The 19,160-nt window shown below is 33.1% G+C and overlaps 2 protein-coding genes across 4 annotated transcripts in view; one reads left to right on the plus strand and one right to left on the minus strand.

Annotated features, from left to right (window-relative positions):
* Positions 1–10,854, plus strand: part of LOC106478875 (NACHT and WD repeat domain-containing protein 2-like) — a 42,423-nt gene extending 31,569 nt beyond the window's left edge. Inside the window, exons 6-7 of the mRNA XM_022382556.1 lie at positions 1,098–1,323; positions 5,406–10,854. Of these exons, the coding sequence (XP_022238264.1) occupies positions 1,098–1,323; positions 5,406–9,525 (4,346 nt within the window). The 3' untranslated portion in view covers positions 9,526–10,854. The remainder of the gene's footprint in view (positions 1–1,097; positions 1,324–5,405) is intronic.
* Positions 10,855–11,411: 557 nt separating this feature from the next.
* LOC106478876 (hypoxanthine-guanine phosphoribosyltransferase-like) overlaps positions 11,412–19,160 on the minus strand; it is a 41,031-nt gene continuing 33,282 nt past the window's right edge. For 2 of the 3 annotated variants that reach the window (XM_022382557.1, XM_022382558.1), the window contains exon 8: positions 14,590–15,708. In XM_022382557.1, coding sequence (XP_022238265.1) covers positions 15,689–15,708 — 20 coding nt within the window. In that variant the 3' untranslated portion in view covers positions 14,590–15,688. Of the gene's footprint in view, positions 13,590–14,589; positions 15,709–19,160 lie in introns of those variants that run through there. The other variant, XR_002610000.1, reaches the window with a different exon arrangement.

Genomic DNA, 19,160 nt, shown 5'->3' on the forward strand with positions numbered 1-19,160 from the left:
ACAAACACATAAGTACAACTCATCACAATTTGACATTTTCCGTTTTTTCTAAGTGACGCAGTTAACACATGGTCCACATATTTAATTGCTATAATAATGTACAATAAAACATGTAAAATGTAATGTAAATAATGTACAAGTAATATGTTTGTTAATTGTTAAATTAATGTATTATTTATACACACAACCCGTACGAAGGACGGGTACACAGCTAGTTAGTAAATAAATAAGAGTATATGAAAATGTGCTGTAGTGATGTGGAGCTATTTAGTAATAGACACCTCTCCATTTAACTGTTCAATGAAAAATAGCAGGAGTACGAATTATTTATAGAAGAATAATTTACTAACTAGATAGAAATTATTTTGTAATATTAGAACATATATGAATTTTCAATAGAAAAATAAAACTCTTCGCTGTGGCGACTCAGAGTGAAACATACATGAATTATAAGATTATTCGCGCCGGCCCTAGCCTGACGTAGTGGTTAAAATATCGGACTGGGGATCTGAGGGTCTCGCGTTCGAGAAGTGGGGTTACAAAACACTTCGCAGTTTCAACAGTAAATGCATTATAAGAGTGACATTCAATCCAACTATTCAGATAACAGAAGCTGCTTCAGGCGATCGATGCTACCAATTGGTTGCTTTCCCTATCGTCCGTTGTTCCAAATTATAGTAGATATGGCTGAGTTCTACGAGTCTCTGAGCTGGATGCTTCACTGGGTGTGATCATGTTGTTAAAATAATGAATAAAGAAACAAAATATTTCACTTTTTATAAAATAATCATAGTTTAATGTCAGACCCTACTTCACAGTACTCCCAATAACCTTTACTTTTTTTATATAAAAATTCCTTTGGTTTAGAATTAACTTACTTGATGTGTGTTCTCTCAAACAGTAAAATAAAAAACTGTACATTAGTGATACAGAAATCTTGTTGCTCCACTTTTGTAACGGAAAAAGGTGAAATGAGAGGGATTTTATGTCATATGATTAAATATTATTGCCTCTACTTATTAATGATGGTCTATTAGTAAGAGTATTAGATTCATTTATTATTAATATAATAATGGACTTGTGTGTTATTCAAACAGTAACGGAAAGGGAAGTGATCAACGGAATTTTGAATACCAGGAACACGCGAAGTCATTGTTTGGCATATGTCCGTCAAATTAATAACATCAACATGGCTAACTTACGCGTAGCGTCTCAGTTCATAGACGTCTCTAATCGAACGGTGGATGCTGAAGCCCAGAAGTTACTGAGCAATCTGAGAGACGATCGACTTCCTGCTAAGATTGAACCTCCGAATTACGTTAAGTAAGTTTACATATTTTACTTCTAAACGGTGCTGATAATTAGTTTTATTTGTTTAACTTACATGGAATGCATAACTACCTACCTGAGAGGTTTATTAAATAACCACAACCTTCTATTCAACCTGATTCTTAATTGTGTACAGGCTTTCGTTTTCGTCAGTAAAATTAATCGTTTGTAGTATTATTAAGTACACTAATTTTCCCCACGAGTTATTGGGTAGGATTCGCAAAATAATTGGAGGACCGATCAGAAAATGTATTGAATACCATAGAGTGAATCTAAATTATCTGACTCTGACTGAGTTTTTAAAAAAAAGAGACTATACACAGTGTAGAACAAGTAAAACACTGTTTTTATGACTCAAAATACAATCAATATGAGTGTATTTGACGAAAGACAGCGCCTTCCAGGGATCCCCGTGAAAAACTGTTAAACTTTTTGAAAGTATCCCAGATTTTAAAAAACAAAATTCAACATTATATGAAATAAACAATAATACTATTCTTCCCAGAACATGTGCGCCACCTGCATCATTGTTGATCATTCCCATAGAAAAAAACGAGTTTGTCAGTTGACCCGCCAGTGTAAAGGGTCGATTCTTTTTTCAACATCTAGCATGTTCAACTTTATATAAATATTTCCCACGCGAAGTTGCAAGTAATACCGTAGGCATGACTCAAAACAATAGGTAACTAGGCCAAAAAAAACAACAAAAAAACATAGCTGTTTTCTTGACCAACGTTATACAGTTAAGCCTACATACATTTACTTGAATGAAAATGTTGAAATACTTTGTGAACTTTAGAATTAAATAGAGGGAGTAGAAAATACCTAGCATGCATGTATACTACGCGTCTTATGTTTGAATGTTTTGTATTTATTCCTATCCTCTGTAAGTTAAAATTCACTTTACCAAAAATGTTAACTATGGTTAGAATTAATAACGACGATAAACGAGAATGAAAAAATTTACAATAAAGAAAATTATATAATTTCGAAGAAATACTTGAGGCGAACTGAAAATTCGAGGTTCATGAACCATTTCCAGAAAATCGTACTTTGCGCTTTGAGGCCGTGAGTGTGCTATAAAAGATACACCAAATCCCAATATTTACACAGACAAGTGTAGTTCAGTAATTGTTGCTGAGTGCTGTTGACTATATGCCTATTCTCTGTTGAATTTCACAGCGTACTAATGCAATAAAATATATTGTTGTTTTATGAATTAACACTATAATTGTCTATCAATTTTTAGACACTTTTTCCAAACTATGCATGCACCAAATTATTAGTAAGTCTGTGACTTTGGTGAATATATAGTGCTTAATAACATACGAGAAGAGTCACAAAACATTAAACAAATTATTGCGCCCCCACCCCAGTGGCTCTGCTGTAAGTCTACGGCCTTACTATGTTAGAAACCTGCTTTCGATACCCATGGCGGGCAGAGCACAGATAGCCCATTGTGTGGCCTTGTGCTTAACAACAACCAAACCAAATTATCATCAACTGTTTTGGTCAGTTCTTTACACTGAGGTTTTAAAAGGCAGAAATATATAATTATTCAATATGATGGTCGTAATTTGAAGTTTTAGTACAAAACGAACGAATCATTAGTTGAATAGAAAGTTATTAAATGAGCATTAAAATGTTTATTATTTTTGATGAAGTAAGTATATTTAAACAAGTTAATTACATTGTATGCATAGTTTTCTACTTTCTTACAAATCTGAGTCCTGAATAGTCATCATCAAATATTATTTTAAATTATATTTGTACGTTATTGGCTATAGAGTGATAACACTGTCAAGAATATTATGAAGTACTAATGGAAATAAAATAACCCCTTACTTTACAAAACTTACTCACATACAGATTACATTGTTATCGAGGGTTGGAAAGAATAAAATAAAATATTAGATATTCCAATTCATTCATCTCCCAGTGGTCACTTATAAGTTTACGAACTAAGAACGCTAAAATCTGGGGTTCGATTCCCTGCTGTGGATAAAACGCAGATAGCCCATTGTGTAGTTTGCTCTAAAAAACAACCAACCGATTCATTCAATATATAGAACATTTTATCACTTGTGACATCTAACTTCTGCATTGTTCCTTACCAGAAACTATAGTTTTTAACCATCAGTAAATATTTCAAACTACAAATGATATGCGACATAAAAGAAATATTTCGGGACTGGTATATATGTACTAAAGGATAAGACAAATCTTAGGAAAGTAAAATGGGAATAAATATCTCGTTACCTAAGTATGATTACTATAAGGCTTGTAAAGATCTATTTTCATTACTTGCTAGTTTGAATCAGGAGCGAAGTAATCGGTGGTTAGTTTCCAATGGAAATACACTGGCTTTGTAGAGCCTGCGTTCTGAATATTAAAATATATTTAATTTAAAAATAAACAGTTTCATTTGTTTGATATCATTCTCCGGTTGTGAGAAATAAAGATTCACACCAATTCAATATAAAATGAAAAGCAGTAACATGCAATAAAAATGAAAAATGAAAGGACGTTTTAATGAATTCTTTGAATTTTTATCTAAATAACTAATACCTCAAAAAATGCGTATTTTGTCTTTAATTTGAGTTTAATGATAAGTGTAATCAGCTTTTTTTTTCATATAATGTATTATCTTCTCTTCACCGTAGACCAATCTGAATTCATGATAAAATTTAATGTTCAATTCTAAATTCTCTGTGTGTTCCCAGAATGACGCCTTTCATCCCTGAACTTAATTTCCATAAGTTTCAGTATTATAATTGCTAAATCGTTTTCTACCATTATAAGCCAAAAGCCATTAATGGAATATTTTTTTAAATATATATAAATTTATTAGGGGATATGCTTGGTACGATTGGAAGCAATATTGATTTCCTACCAGCTAAGAGGCTGGCTGGCCAGCAGAGTATTATGACCTTTCTTCAGCCAAAAGAATTATCTAAATGTAGGAAACTGTCGAGGTATGGATGGAGAGGCGCAAAAAAAAATGCATTCAGTCTATATAGTAGAGGTGAAACTGAAGAAACAAGTGTGAGAATCAAAATTGATATCATCACAGATCAATTATGCAGAAAGTAACAACTTGCAGTGAAAACTGTAATTGTTTAAGACAGATAAATATGAGGTGGCAGAAGTGACATCTGGGCAACATCAAAATTCGGATCATCCACCGATGATGCCATGTTAACAGTCTTATTTGATATATATATTTTCTATTCCATTTTAACTGTTTTCGGAATTTTAAAAATGTTTTAGATATGTATGAACTACCATTGGCAAAAAATAAAAAAATAAAGAGCACCACTCCGAAGCAAACGTTTTCATTCTGACAAATTAAAATTCAGAATTACATATATTTACAGCTGGAAATATCAAAGCACGCTACATAAGAATTTTAAACTTAAAGAAATTCTTCTACCCGTGATTCAGTCCCCGGTGATACAACGGTAAGTTTACAGACCTATAACGCTAAAATACGGGGTTAGATTCCCCGTGGTGGACACACTAAATAGCTCATAGTGGCTTTGCACTAAAACAAACAAACCATCCTGTTATTCTTCCTGATTTTTGATCCGAGTATGAGATTCGCTTGGTCAAATTACTGAAGAAATACTGGGGCCAGACATGAGAAATGTTTATGGCAATTTTCACTAAATTACTGTACAAAAGTTTCACCCACATGTAACATAGCCAAGGTGTTTTCATTTTTAGCTACAATAATGATTACAGTTAGCTACATTACATTTCTTTAATAATATCAAGCGAACGATTCAACCATATATTTCCATGCTGAATTTTATATTCATTCGTGGAGAAAAGTACTTTATATTTACTGGCTCCTTGTATTTTATCGAAATGCAGTTTCTAGTTGATGTCTTAAGCTAATTATGAATTTAAATTGTGTTTTATTTATTGTTGTTGTTTTTTTCATCTGTAAGCACAGATTGCAAGAAACAGAAGAGACTATATGATAATTAATTACGAAAGTATAAAGAATTCGGACATTTGTTAATATGTGTAAAATACGTAATATATATATATATATATATTTAACTGTTTAGGTACACTGTGGAATGGAGTGGAAAGGATGGATTGAATGCAGAAGCTCACAAAGATTACCTGAAACACTTCACATCTCACTTCTACAGGCATATCATCAAACTCGTGGACCGCGCGATGAGGAAAGAAGACCTCAGTTCCCAAGGTCAAATCGTAACGGAGATTCTTCAACATCTTCACGCATGTAATAACGCTGTTCGAATCTTCCAGGGAAGGGAAGAAGAATTGGAAGCTATACGACATTATATTCAAGGCCCTTCTGACCAACCATTTATTTTACACGGCGAGGGAGGATGCGGAAAGACATCATTATTAGCTAAGGTTGCTAGTATGGTTTCTTTGTGGTGTAACCAAGAAATAAAACCTGTCATTATCTTGCGCTTTCTGGGAACTACGCCAGATAGTTCCAGTATTATTCCCATGTTGACTAGCATCTGCGAACAGATATCCTACAATTTCATCCTTCCCTGGACAGATATACCAGATGATCTTGTTCCTCTTATTGCATTCCTGAAGCGGCTTCTTGCCCAAGCAACAAAAGAACAACCCCTGTATATTTTTATTGACTCTATCGACCAACTGTCTGGACCGAATGAAGCTAATAAATTATCCTGGTTACCCACACATCTTCCTCCTTACGTTAAGATGGTAGTTTCTTCAGTATCTGGAGATAGTAAAGATTTCCGGCTTATTCAACGCATATTAGAGAACAGTGAACAATTCTTGGAGGTGAAGCCTTTGGGAGTAGACTTAGCCATCACTGTCATCCAATCTTGGTTAAAGGGAGTTTGTCGGGACTTAAACGCTTACCAATGGAAAGTTGTGCGTAGTGCTCTCGTGCGCTGCAGTCTTCCAATTTTTGTCAAATTAGTATTTGCAGATATCTGTCGATGGAAATCTTATTCCAAAGCAACAGAAACTACGTTAGCATCAACTGTTATGGACAGTATTATGAAATTATTGGACAGGATTGAGATGCAACATGGTAAAACACTCGTATTTCATGCACTAGCTTACATAACAGCCTCAAGGAGTGGGCTGAGTGAGAGTGAGTTGGAAGATCTAATATCTCTAGATGATAAAGTTCTGGATGACATATACCAGTATCATCTTCCACCTGTTCGACGTATTCCTCCCTTGCTGTGGACAAGAATCAGAAATGATCTTCCCAATTATCTCACGGAAAGAGAGGCAGATGGCGTGAGTGTTCTGAACTGGTATCATCGACAATTTCGTGAAGCTGCATTGGAAAGATACTTTAAAAACCTCAATGCTGTCAGTTACTTCCACTCCTGCATAGCCGATTATTTTCTTGGGATCTGGGGTGGAGGAAATCCCAAACCTTTCAAATACACAGAAATACAAAGACATCGGTTTGGCATTAGTAGCAAAGAAGGACAAGCAGACCGAAAAGTACCACTGCAGCCTTTAGTCTTTTACAGTAATGACGGAAGAGTTGTTCGGTACAATCTTCGCAAGTTTGGAGAAATGGCTTTCCATTTAGTTCGTTCACGGAGATTTGATGATCTTTTTGAGCATGTCCTGTTCAACTATCAGTGGCTCCACAGCAAAATGAGCAGCTGTCCAATTCAAGCAGTACTGGCCGACTTTGAAGATGCAAGAGAGTACCTCACTGAAAAAGAAGCTATGAGGGAAGTGATTTTAGTTGCAGATGCTATAAGGCTTGGCGGAGCAATACTTGGTCAGTATCCTAATATGCTAGCACCACAGATTGTTGGTAGACTCTTGCCAGTGAAAGATATGCATCAAAACGTCAATTCTTTAATTAAGCAGTGTGATGAGCTTGGCCCACAACATTGTGCATTAATTCCAGCATACCACTGCCTTCACACTCCAGGTGGACCTCTGAAATATTCTCTTGAGGGGCATCAGTTTGCTATTTTTGGATTTGCTCTAACATCTGATCTCCGTTATGTGCTCTCTGTATCTAATAGGTTTCTCATGTGGGACTTGTCAACGGGAGAAGTGACCAGAGACATCAATCCAAATATTCAGGGCATTATGCAAACACTAGCTCTCAGTCCTGATGACAAGTTTGCAGTTACATTCACAAACTATGACGAAATACTAATCCTTAATCTACTAATTGGTGAAGTTCAAAGTTTGAAAGAAACATTTCCTCCTGAAGAACATCTGGTAGGTGTTTCTATAACGGAAACGCTTTTAGCTGTTTGGACTGAGAAAAACTGGTGTGTTTTCTCACTAGCTACTGGAAAAAAAAAGGATTCCCGGGACCTTCTGGAGGTCAACTGCTCAATTATATCTGTGATATTTGTTGGTTTAGCTGAGTATCATGTTGCTCTTAGGGCCTCAGATGGGGAAGAATGTGATATCATACTTCGTACTGTAATTAGAGGCAGAAAACTAACCGATCTGAAACTATGTGGAGGTCTCGTGTTTAACAAAGAAAAAGATCTGGTGTTTATTAGTGAGCGAAATAATTCAGGGTATGATGTTATGGTGTATAAAATCCATACAGATGGGTGGATATATGACCAAAATATAACTACTAATGCAAACAGAATTCTAGAGCTTAGTCTTACACCTGAAGACAGATTTCTTGTTGCAGTTCAAGTCTGTGGATTCAGCCTTTGGGATCTCAATGAAAAAAGAATATTAACTCTAGACCTACCCCATGGAGTGCGAAATATTTCTACAAAACCTCTACATTCCCAGAGCAATTTGGTTCTTACAAGGTACAATCAGTATGCAATTGGTGGTGTAAGGAAAAACTTGTATGTGTGGGACACTACAGAAGGTCAGATACTTAAAGTTCTAGATGCTCATTTTGGAAGAATACTTCATCTTGAACCTCTAATAATTGATGAGTTCAATGGTATTGTTTCTTCTTCCATTGATCGCACAATTAAAGTGTGGAACATTAACAATATTTTCGAACAAGTTCATCTAATGGATCGCATGGAAATGCCAATCGATTCCATCAGTATTTCTAAAACTGGTGAAATTGCTATCACAGTAACTCGAAGTTGTGTTGGTATTTGGTGTCTTAGTACTGGCAAATTATGGGCAAAATTGGCTGACAGTCCCGTGGGAGCCATAGTCACTCATGCTGTAATAACAAACAACTCTCGTTATGTTGTAAGTGTGGAAACTGGTCACGTTTTGTTATGGAGCTTGGAAAAGGCTTGCGTTGCGTGGCGTCACGAACAGAAGAACGTACGCCAGTTGCTTTTAATGATGGAAGACACGCGAGTTCTGGCTGTTTCTTTGATCACAGATTCAGAAGCAAAGTGTGTAGTGCGAAGAATTCCGGAAGGAAATATAGCATACTCCTTCAATTTTCCAGTTCTACTATTTAAACCAGCTGTAATTTCAACAGATGGTCATTATCTCGTATTAGTTAGTCTGGAGAAAGGACGTGAATGTATTTCCGTCCACCAAGTTAAAAATGGAGTTTTACTTCATAAGATCCCTCTAAAACTTAACCTTATACGTGGATTCTCCCACATAAGTGCTTATCCTGCTAAAGGCTATCTCATAGCATTAGTTGGAACAGACAGAGCGCATGTTGTCGATGTCAAGGCGAGAAAATTTGTCAGATCGATCAACAAGTGGAATGGATGCTCTACCACAGATGGAAAGTATGGTCTATTTGCACCTTCAAGAGGAGGACTTGAGTTGCTAGAACTCCGCCATGGAAACACAGTGCACATGCTTCTTCCTCGTGTAAGCGAAGGTGTTTTTAGTGTTACAACATTATTTACAACCACAAATGAATACGTAGTTTATTATCACAGTGGGAGAAAAACCATTCGGCTTTTCCGTGTAACTGATGGGAAAATGATCGCCAATTACCGGTTGTCAGCAGAGAGCAGCTGTATCAAGAGCACTCCTGATGGTAAATCTTTAGTCGTGGGCGCTGTAGACGGAAGTGTGATTGTGCTGGTCATTGTTGATCCCATGAGCTCCGAAGCTCAGGAACATCTTATGTCACTGCCCAGCAGAACAAGCGATGGACCACACGTTGGAAAATCAATTATGACATTTAAGACTGCTGCTCATATGGTAGCGATGGCAGCTCGCTCCAAACTAGCAGGACAGGATGATAGTCAGCCGTCAAAAACATGCGTTTTATCATAACTTACTATCGTTATAAGCCTTGATTAATCGTTACGTAATCCAAGATACATTTCTCAAACTTATAATAGAAGCCGCTGTTTTGAGTATGGTGGAGAAAGACATACAAAAGTACACATTATATTGCAATAAAGTGATCCCTAAAACGATTTAGACATTCTTTTATAGAAACCCTGATGAAAATTCAAAAATCTCCGAAGTGAAACTTTCTAATATACGGAAATACACTATATGAAGCTATATATATATACGTTATTTTCTATAAAGTACACCCGAAATATAACGCAATTTCCGTGTTTATTGAATTATGAAACTGTATAAAGCATTTTCATTTTATTCACATAGAATTTTATGGTTAGTATTGACCAGTCTACTTTTTGGAATAAACTTATCCATGCCAGAAAATATATTTTATTGTTTACGCTGTCTGGTCTAAACAAGTATACTGCTTTCGATCACTACGATATGCAACATTAAGTTGAGAAAGCTAAATCACAGTCCAACTATATTTTTCGTTCTTTACTTGGCTTTCTGGTAAACGTCACGATGTACTTGCATATAGATATATCTGAAGGTGGTCAGGGGTCGCGTGGATGTGGTATTTTTTTTTTAAGTGCAGAATGTGCCATATTTACTAGAGTCTTGATTTTTAATCCTTAGATAAATGAAACGGTTTGAAAATAACGTGGTTTCTACACGGAAATAAATTGATGAGACTGAAAAAACACACAAAAACTTTGAACGAGTTATCAGGTTAAATAAAGTCCCGAAAGTATTGCGTGAAATAAGACTAATTTCGATTTTCGTGTTTTATATCTTTAGTCGCATACAATTTAAACAGGTCATGTGAGAACAATGTTATGTGTAACGTGTTGGAATAATTTTAAATATCTTTTTCAATTATTCCTTCTCTCTCTCATGTTATACGAAACACGATAAATCAGTAAACTTTTAACAAATTAGGAATGCTTTACGCACACACATACACTATGAAAGCCCGCCCATTCCTTTTTTTCTGTCCCTTGGTATCAGTAAGTTATATATATACCTTTATCATGGGTTTATACTGAATTGCTCAGATCAATTTCAAAGACTTTCTAAGCACTTTCAGAATGTTTTTCAAGCACTTATTGGAAGCTAAATTCTACACCAAAGATAATAGGATTTCACTAAAATTCTATAAAACTCGTATTTATTTGTTCAACATATGAATGAAGACTAAAAAGAAAAGAAATACTTTAGTTATTGCGCTCAACTACGCAACATCATTAAAGTTAAATATATCGATATATCCCGCTATTATAATATTTTCAAGTCTTTTGCAAAAAAAAAGGCCCCTTTTCAAGTCCCAGAAATTCTACTCAAAATTTCAAGGATGCGTATGCACCCTACATTATAGATTTTTCAAGAAATTAAACACTTATTCTAATTCTTCTAGCTTCGAAAATAGGTTTATTACGGTGATATCTTTCATTGCTGTTCCGATGAAAAAATATTACGTAGAGAGAGAGAAAAGAACCAGAACACGTTCCAACTCGATGAAAAGTTGGGCGACGTTTAATAAATAGAAATGTTTTAAATTTCTCGTACGTTAAGAGAAGTTAAGGAAGTAATAATCAATCATTAATATTTCTCAACATATTTATATATAATAAGGTTATTTAATACTTTTATTAATAATATCTTTAACAGTTGGAATATTACTTTTACCACTTAACTGAAATATCCTGTTTTGTATCGCTGCTTTGTTAACTTTTCTCATTACCTTAATGCAATTTCTATACTTTGAATAGACATCTGTAAAGTAATGATTGTGTAAAATTAAAGATTATGTTCATAATGTCATTTTTTAAAAAATAAATGAACTTTCATAAAGGCTGAACGGAGGTGAAAAGTTTTGCAAACTCTGTAAGAATTACGCAAAAAATACTTTATTCAGCACACAGTACAACTATTAGTTTCTATAGAAAGGTCACATATTCATTATATTTGATAAGTCCTTAACTGATATGGACAACATTTGTAATTGAGGTAATCTGGAACCCAGCTACAATTAAAACATGTGACATCTGCCTTCTTGGGATGTCCAAATAAAAAACAAACAGAAAAAACGGTTCTTCACACTAAGTTACATAAATGGAACAAATCCGTCACCTATTATATATATACGAAACATCACCTCTACGTATATGAAATGAGAAAAAGTTATATGAAACCAGTTCACACGTTTTTCTCTAAAATATTTGTATTACAGAACACTTAACTTCATACTGTTATTTACTATCCTGCTGAAAAAATAAATAAATAAATAAATAAACTGATTAACCAATAATAACATCTATCAAGATAATTAAATTTTTACATGTTATATTGCATTTTCTATCATTAAAAAACAACGCAAAGCCACAAAACTCGCATGTATTTTTATTGGAAAAGAAATAAATGATTGCTCAAACTGAAGTATGTAATGATATTATGCTCAAGGCAAATTAATTTTATATTGACACTCATTATACTTTGACACGTTCACTTCAAGTACGTAATATTTGCAGGACAACTCTAAAGTAACCTAGGGTAAGATTGAGTTAAGAGAGAAAAACAAAACAAATTAGATCAAAATGTTCCTTTGATGATTTACTAATACTGAACTTATCCATAACTAAGGTTTAATATTGACAAGAAAGACTAATCTAAAAATAATAATACATCATATATGTACTCGTATATTTTACTCAATACTTGCAAATTAATATTTTGACTCAAGAACAAGTTTCTTCCTGAAACTGAAAAAAAAAAAGCTGGCTATAAACATTTTACCATTTCTATACCCAAAATTTAACTAGAGTGGACGTATATTCTGATTAAATCAGTTCATAATGATGTTACAATAAACTCAGTATATTTACTGTGAAATACTACATTGATCCACTTACTAACTGTAAAAATGAATAACCCACAGAATATTCATAACATAAATCTCTATGAAAATGCTGCTAATTCAGATAAATACAGAATCACAACTAACAACATGAGATGTTTGAATTCGTTTTAAATGTTAACTAAGTTTACTATTTCAATTAAGAGAGTAGCAATGTATATACCTAAGGCAGATATGAAACACTTCTCTGACTACAGCTTCCTAAGTCAAATGACCAGTAAATATATGTATCTAAATTTTTTTATAACAAGAAATCTGTTTTTTTATTAAAAAACAATAGCAACAATCTTTTAATAACACTGGTTATTATAAGCAGAACTTATGCTACTTTTTATTTTTACTAAAAAAAGAGCTTTGATTTTACAATATTGTAAACAATCTGAGAAGCAGGCATGGCAATGATTAATATGTAAAAAACTATTATCCCAGTTTTTATGAGAAACAAAAATAACGAGTTCCAAGAACTTCAAGATATGAGCATTTCAACATACATCAACACATGAATAAGAGATACAAACTTGCTACAGGAAATAATGAAATAGGTTGATTAATATTCTCAGATTGAAATAAAGAACAAGTACCCCAACATACAGCTGTGATATTTGAATGGTAAAGTTTAATAATATTTCTAAAAAGTCGTTATGGCTATTCATCTCATGATAGAAATGAATATGTGATGTCAGCAAAGAAAAACTTCTCACTCAACTCTAGTTTTTAGATTGGAAAAAAAATAGCAACAGATTTATTTTATCTAAGCATAGACCACATGCTTCTAATTGTCTAAATTTAAGAAGACTCATTTTGAAATAAATAACTAAATGTTTTTATGGGTTCAGGTAGTTTTCTCATAATTTTCTACCTTCATCAAAATACTAGGGTAATATCGAAGAAGTATCCAGTTGATATTTCACTTTCATGAAAAAAAAAACAACAACAAAGAAAAAAAAAAACACCACCTCAAAAAAATCAAGAAAACCACCCTTGAAAGAAAAGATTAAATTTTAAGTGCACTGAAACTACACTATTGTAATTTCTTTTCATACATGTACTTGTATGGTAAGACATGTTTCTGCATTCATTTCAAATCTCTTTTCCTATAATGCCAGTTCTCTCTTACACAGTCACAAGTCTGAGAAAAAATGAAAAAATAATTTAAGGTTACTTATTAAAGAACCAGTAAACAGAGCCAACAACCACATTTTTCTTTCCCAAACTAAAAGTTCAAGAAATTTGTGTTTTGTTTTAACAGACCTTGACTAAGTGATCAACTTGTACAAGAAATGTTTTTTTAATGTACAACTTTTTCATGACTTTCTTGATAACTTAGCAAAATCAATCATTTCCAAAAAAGTGTCAAAACATTTTTTTCTCCTGCACATTTTTTATAGATATATGATAAAAAAGAACATTGTTAATTATATATATGGAGGCACTGAAAGATAGAGGGACAATTTTAGCTAGTTTATACATCAAGTTCAACACATTATTGAGCTTTGATACAGATGTAATCAACTTTCAACTAGATTTTCTTTGCCTAATGTTTATTTAGTGTGAAATTTTTATACTTAAAACATACTGGTTAAAAACTAATCTTTGAGTAGAAAAAGGTTATCGAAAAACAAATGCATGTGTTATACAATTGCAACTCTAATAAAGCCTCAATCATAGGTGATTTGGATAAAAGTATTAACACACTAGTAAGATTGGTTGAAATCTATACAGAGAGCAAGACGCGTGACTTGCTCAGGTACGTGTGAGATGCTAAACTCCAGCATAACACTTAAGTAATTCTTACCACATTGCAACCTATCTACAACTGAGTACCACTTCAAGTTGCCACTTGAGTGTGTTATCATCATAGGAAGTTTTTCATTCGTTACAAAAGTCCCAAATCTTAGCTTTGGTTTTAAAAAAATCATAGTATAAATCTTATGGTTTTGTTGATGTAGAATTTTCTCCCTTTCAAATGAACAAAAGACATTTATGCACACCTATTTTCAAATAATAACACCATCCCTAATTGGCAAAGTGAATTATTACAAAAGGTAAATTTCCTGATCATATTATTATTTCTACAAAAAATATCATATAGCACTTACTCTATAATTTCTTGGCTTCTGTGAACTTAATGTAGTATGTAATTTAGTACACTTTCAAGTATTTAAAGATGCTTGTTGAGTTACCATGCTGTACAAAATCTCCCACTTCTTATGTTACTGCACCAATCATCCTCATCATTAAAAAGTTACAACCACAAGCACACTTCTATTTTGAATACCTTTATGATCTTCAAGAACCCATAAAAATATAAATGTTTGTATTACTATAGTGACTTCTAACATCACAGTAATAATACTTTCTAAAAACTTCATTCAATCTCTAATGAAATGTCTGTGTCTTTAACTTTTAACAAGTAAAGGTAGTCAAGCGTAGCGTACATAACAATTCTTATATTATAACACCGGGCACTTTAGTTTAATGAAAGCACTAACTTGTCAATTTATATAAAAGACTATGAAAGCATCTTTCTCTGTAGTGTATACAATAAGCAGATAAGAAAGCAAAGAGAGAGAGAGAGGTTAATTTAACATTATGAAGAATCAAGCTGAAAAAGCTCAATTAAGAACTCAGAAAACCCAAAATTTTCAAAAGTTAGAACTTCTATAAGTGCTCAGGTTACTGGGTCTGTTAAACAGGACCCACATTACACATAACCAAATATATAATGATACAAAATCATAATAAGAACTACTTACAAAATCCCATGCCATATTTCTTTACATAATTATAAAATTAAGGTTAGTTCAACAATGGTTTTCATTACAGAATGATTTCAAACAAAGCTAATTTTCTCTTTGCAAACTTGCTTTAAACATAAACACTAATTGTAAGCTCTTCTTTAACTTTACAAATATACCATATAACTTAATTTACATCTCACAAATATTTTATAATGAACATTAATACATTATTTCCAGTAATTTAGAGGGTATCACACTGTTATACCTCATTAAAAAAAACTTTAGCAAACCAAATGGAACAGAAATGTAACTTTGTAAGATTCAGATACCTATATAAAAAAACAAAAACAGGAACTGTCTATGATTGCCAAACAACAGTGTGATATTACACAGTTTACTCACACATGTACAAGTATCAGAACTACACATACTTCCTTTTGTTCAAAAGTTCTTACAGTTCTTTGTAGAGTACTTCTGTTTTCCATGTTCACTGATGACACAAACATGCTGCATGAAAAATAAAAAATTAAGAAATATACGAACTTTTTCAGAGTAAGCAAACGACTATGCAATCCATGTATACACTATGAACACACAAACAGTATTGGAAATAATTATGGAATCACACAAGTGATATACACGAGTTAAGACCAATGAGAAATGGCAAAAAGTTAGTGAATTCATTAATGGTATAAAATGTAAGTTGTATATTAAAATATAAAAAATTGTATAATTAAATAGTATCTTTATGTAAGTCCTTTAGCTTACATACAGCATTACACCTTGTTTTCATGCTGCTACATAGTTTATCAATGCACAACTGCAGAAGGTTATTTCAAACATCCATTATTACTTTCCATATTTTAACTACATTTTTTGGTTGACTTGATTTTATCAGTTTTTACAAAAGTCTACCCAACCAAAAAAATGTTCATATTAGGACTTTATACAGGTGAAGCCACAGTTTCAAAGGTTGCATTGACTTTTTCACAATCAATATGACATTTTGCCACAATTTCTATATGCTTGAAATCATTGTCTTGCTGATAGATAAATTTGTGTCAAATGAGTCATATTCCTGACAGATTGGCATGATATACCAGAACCTAACTGAACTGTGAGAAATTAGGGTGCCACAATTTAATGTGGATATCACTGAATATATTGGCTGAGATATTTCCCAAAAATTGTACTGACCGTCCATTATGTTTCACTTTAGATGTTGCACCTTGACTTTGAAACCAATCTCCTCTCCATCACTGAAAACTGTCTTTAATTGTTGCCTAATAATTCAAAATTGGATTTATCTGTAAAGAGCACATTTCTTCTGCTTTGGTCTTTTCACTGTTTGTAGTACAATGTCCATTTTATAATTCTGGATTTATTACTTTTCTCAGCAGCAATTTTTGAGCAGCTACTCAACCAATGAGACCACTTCATCCTCATATGAATCTTACTGTTCTGGAGGTAACATTCACAGGGTAATTATAGCAAGGTTGCACCATCTGTACTCATGGAATGTTTATCCCTGAGATATGTAACATCAATTCTGGAGAGTTTTGGTTTCTACCTCAACCACTTCCATTACTAACAGTACCAGTTTTACATACACTCCTTAGTTTTGCATAAAATTCTTATTATGAGTCTTGCTACAATTTTTCACATGGAGTGTTCTTGACAAGTCAAAACTTAAATCTCTGTATGCTTGTTGTGTGGTATTTCACTCTTATGAGTCATGACTGGATTCACACTTCTACTGCCACTGTTACTACTGGACATTGTATCAAAACTTGTACTAGTACACTAGTGTGTAAACTATCAACACGTGATTGCACCCTGGTACAATTTTCACAAAACCAAGGGATGGAATTCCTATAGTACTTGATTATTTTTTTTTACCAGCTTTATCCCTTGCAGTTTCTATAACTATTTTCAGTACTGTAGGTACGTATAAGAGAAGATACTATAACATCAATATAATCACAAAAAAAATATTTCCTGTTTGTTCCATATCATTCCTTACCAGACCGGTGAGCACCTTTCAGGCACTGAGTGCACACCTGCACATAAATTTCAAAATTTATGTAAAAAATAATAATTCTAACTAATTCAACCAATTTTTCTACACAAAAATATTTTAAACAGTAATATTTTGTCATTTTTATTATTTATTCAGTGGAATATTAAAATAAAAAATATTCAAACTTACATTTCTGTACAGTTTAAAGGAACTTGTCTCTAAACAATGCACTTATAAATTTTTTAGAATTATTCTACCCTTCCTAAAACATAGGTTTTATTTACTAAGAAACTATCATCCCTTGAAAATACAATTAACCAAGTCTTTATTACTTTGTGATTTTCCTTCTCTGTCTAACAATTTAATTGTTACAGCCTCTGTGCCATCATAAAAAGGAAACAACTACAAATGAAGAACAGCTTTGAATACAGTTACAGGTAAGTTGAAAGACCAGCAGTTGAATAGAACAGATTATAAACTATTTATTTCAATGTAAAGTAAATAAAGTGGTGCAAGAAGTACTTTATGGTTTTCTGAGAAAGCAATTAGATGTAGCTCCTGCAGAGAACAACAACAGAATTTAATGTTTATAAGACTTAAGAATAAAATGTTTTTGTGTGAATTATATTTGTTTGAAAGTTAAAAAAATGTTCTTCTGGGAGAAAATATCAGGTAAGCCTTGTTAGGTTTAGAGTACAGTAGCAATGGCAAAATATTCTAGTGACTCAAATCTTGTTTATTGAATATTATCATTATGTTAAGTTTACCACATCAAAATAATTTATTTAAATAATTTATAACTTATTGAAAACAAAGTATGTTTATTAGATATAAAATGAGTTCCAAAAACAATGTTGATTGCAAAGATATTGTTACCAAGTCTACCCTGACACCATTTTGAAAGGTCAGATCTCAGACATCGACAAATCTATCAGTTTTGCCATGTTTTTTTTCAATTTATAACCAAATGTGTTGACTACAACAATCAGAAAGTTAAATTACGAAATAAAATATGTTAATAAAAATCAATAAAGTTTAAACTGACTGGTTACAAAATAGAAGTTTCTGATCAATAACAAAACTATTTAATTTTTAAAAATAAAATGAAGTATTTTTATTGTTTTGTTAAAAAGTGTCTCAATAAAATTTTTGAAATTTCAATAAAAAAATCTAATTATATGAATTTTTTAAAACTGAAACTAGACACTATAAAGTTCCTTCCAAGTTATGCAATCTGGTTAAGTATTTCCACTTTAAAAGAAAAACAACAACACTGAACATTTGTAAGTGTCAACGATGGTTCAGCAAATTTCATGCAGGTGACTTTAGCTTTAAAAACTGTGATGGCAGGGGCCGACATGTTGGAATTGATATTGATGCTCTGAAGATGCTTGTTCAATCTAACCAAAGGCAACACACTCAGGAAAAGGCCCTGAAATTGCAAGTCTCTCATGAAATAATACATAAACATCTAAGGAATATGGGAAAACTGCTTAAAGAAGGTGTCTGGGTGCCTCACGAACTCTCCGATGATCATCGTTTCGAACGTGTGAATGTTGCATCGTCTCTTCTGGTGCATAATGAGCATGAACCATTTTTGGACAGAATTGTCAGCGGTGATGAAAAATGGATTCTCTATGCGAACATTAAATGCCAAAAACAATGGCTTAGTCCTACCCCAAAACCCTGACTCCATCTGCAGAAAGTGATGGTTTGCATTTGGTGGGACATCAAAGGAGTAATTCATTTCAAACTCTTCAATCCACAGCGAACTGTCAATGGAGAGATCTATAGTCATCAATTGGAATATTTAAATCAAGCCTTTCATCAGAAACACCCTTCACTCGTCAATCGGAAAGGTGTTCTTCTCCACGACAATGCACGTTCACATGTGGCACGTTTGACGCAACACAAGATTATGGAGTTGGTTTGGAAAGTT

Source organism: Limulus polyphemus, unplaced genomic scaffold (assembly GCF_000517525.1).
Source record: "Limulus polyphemus unplaced genomic scaffold, Limulus_polyphemus-2.1.2 Scaffold258, whole genome shotgun sequence".
NCBI classification, from domain to species: Eukaryota; Metazoa; Arthropoda; class Merostomata; order Xiphosura; family Limulidae; genus Limulus; species Limulus polyphemus.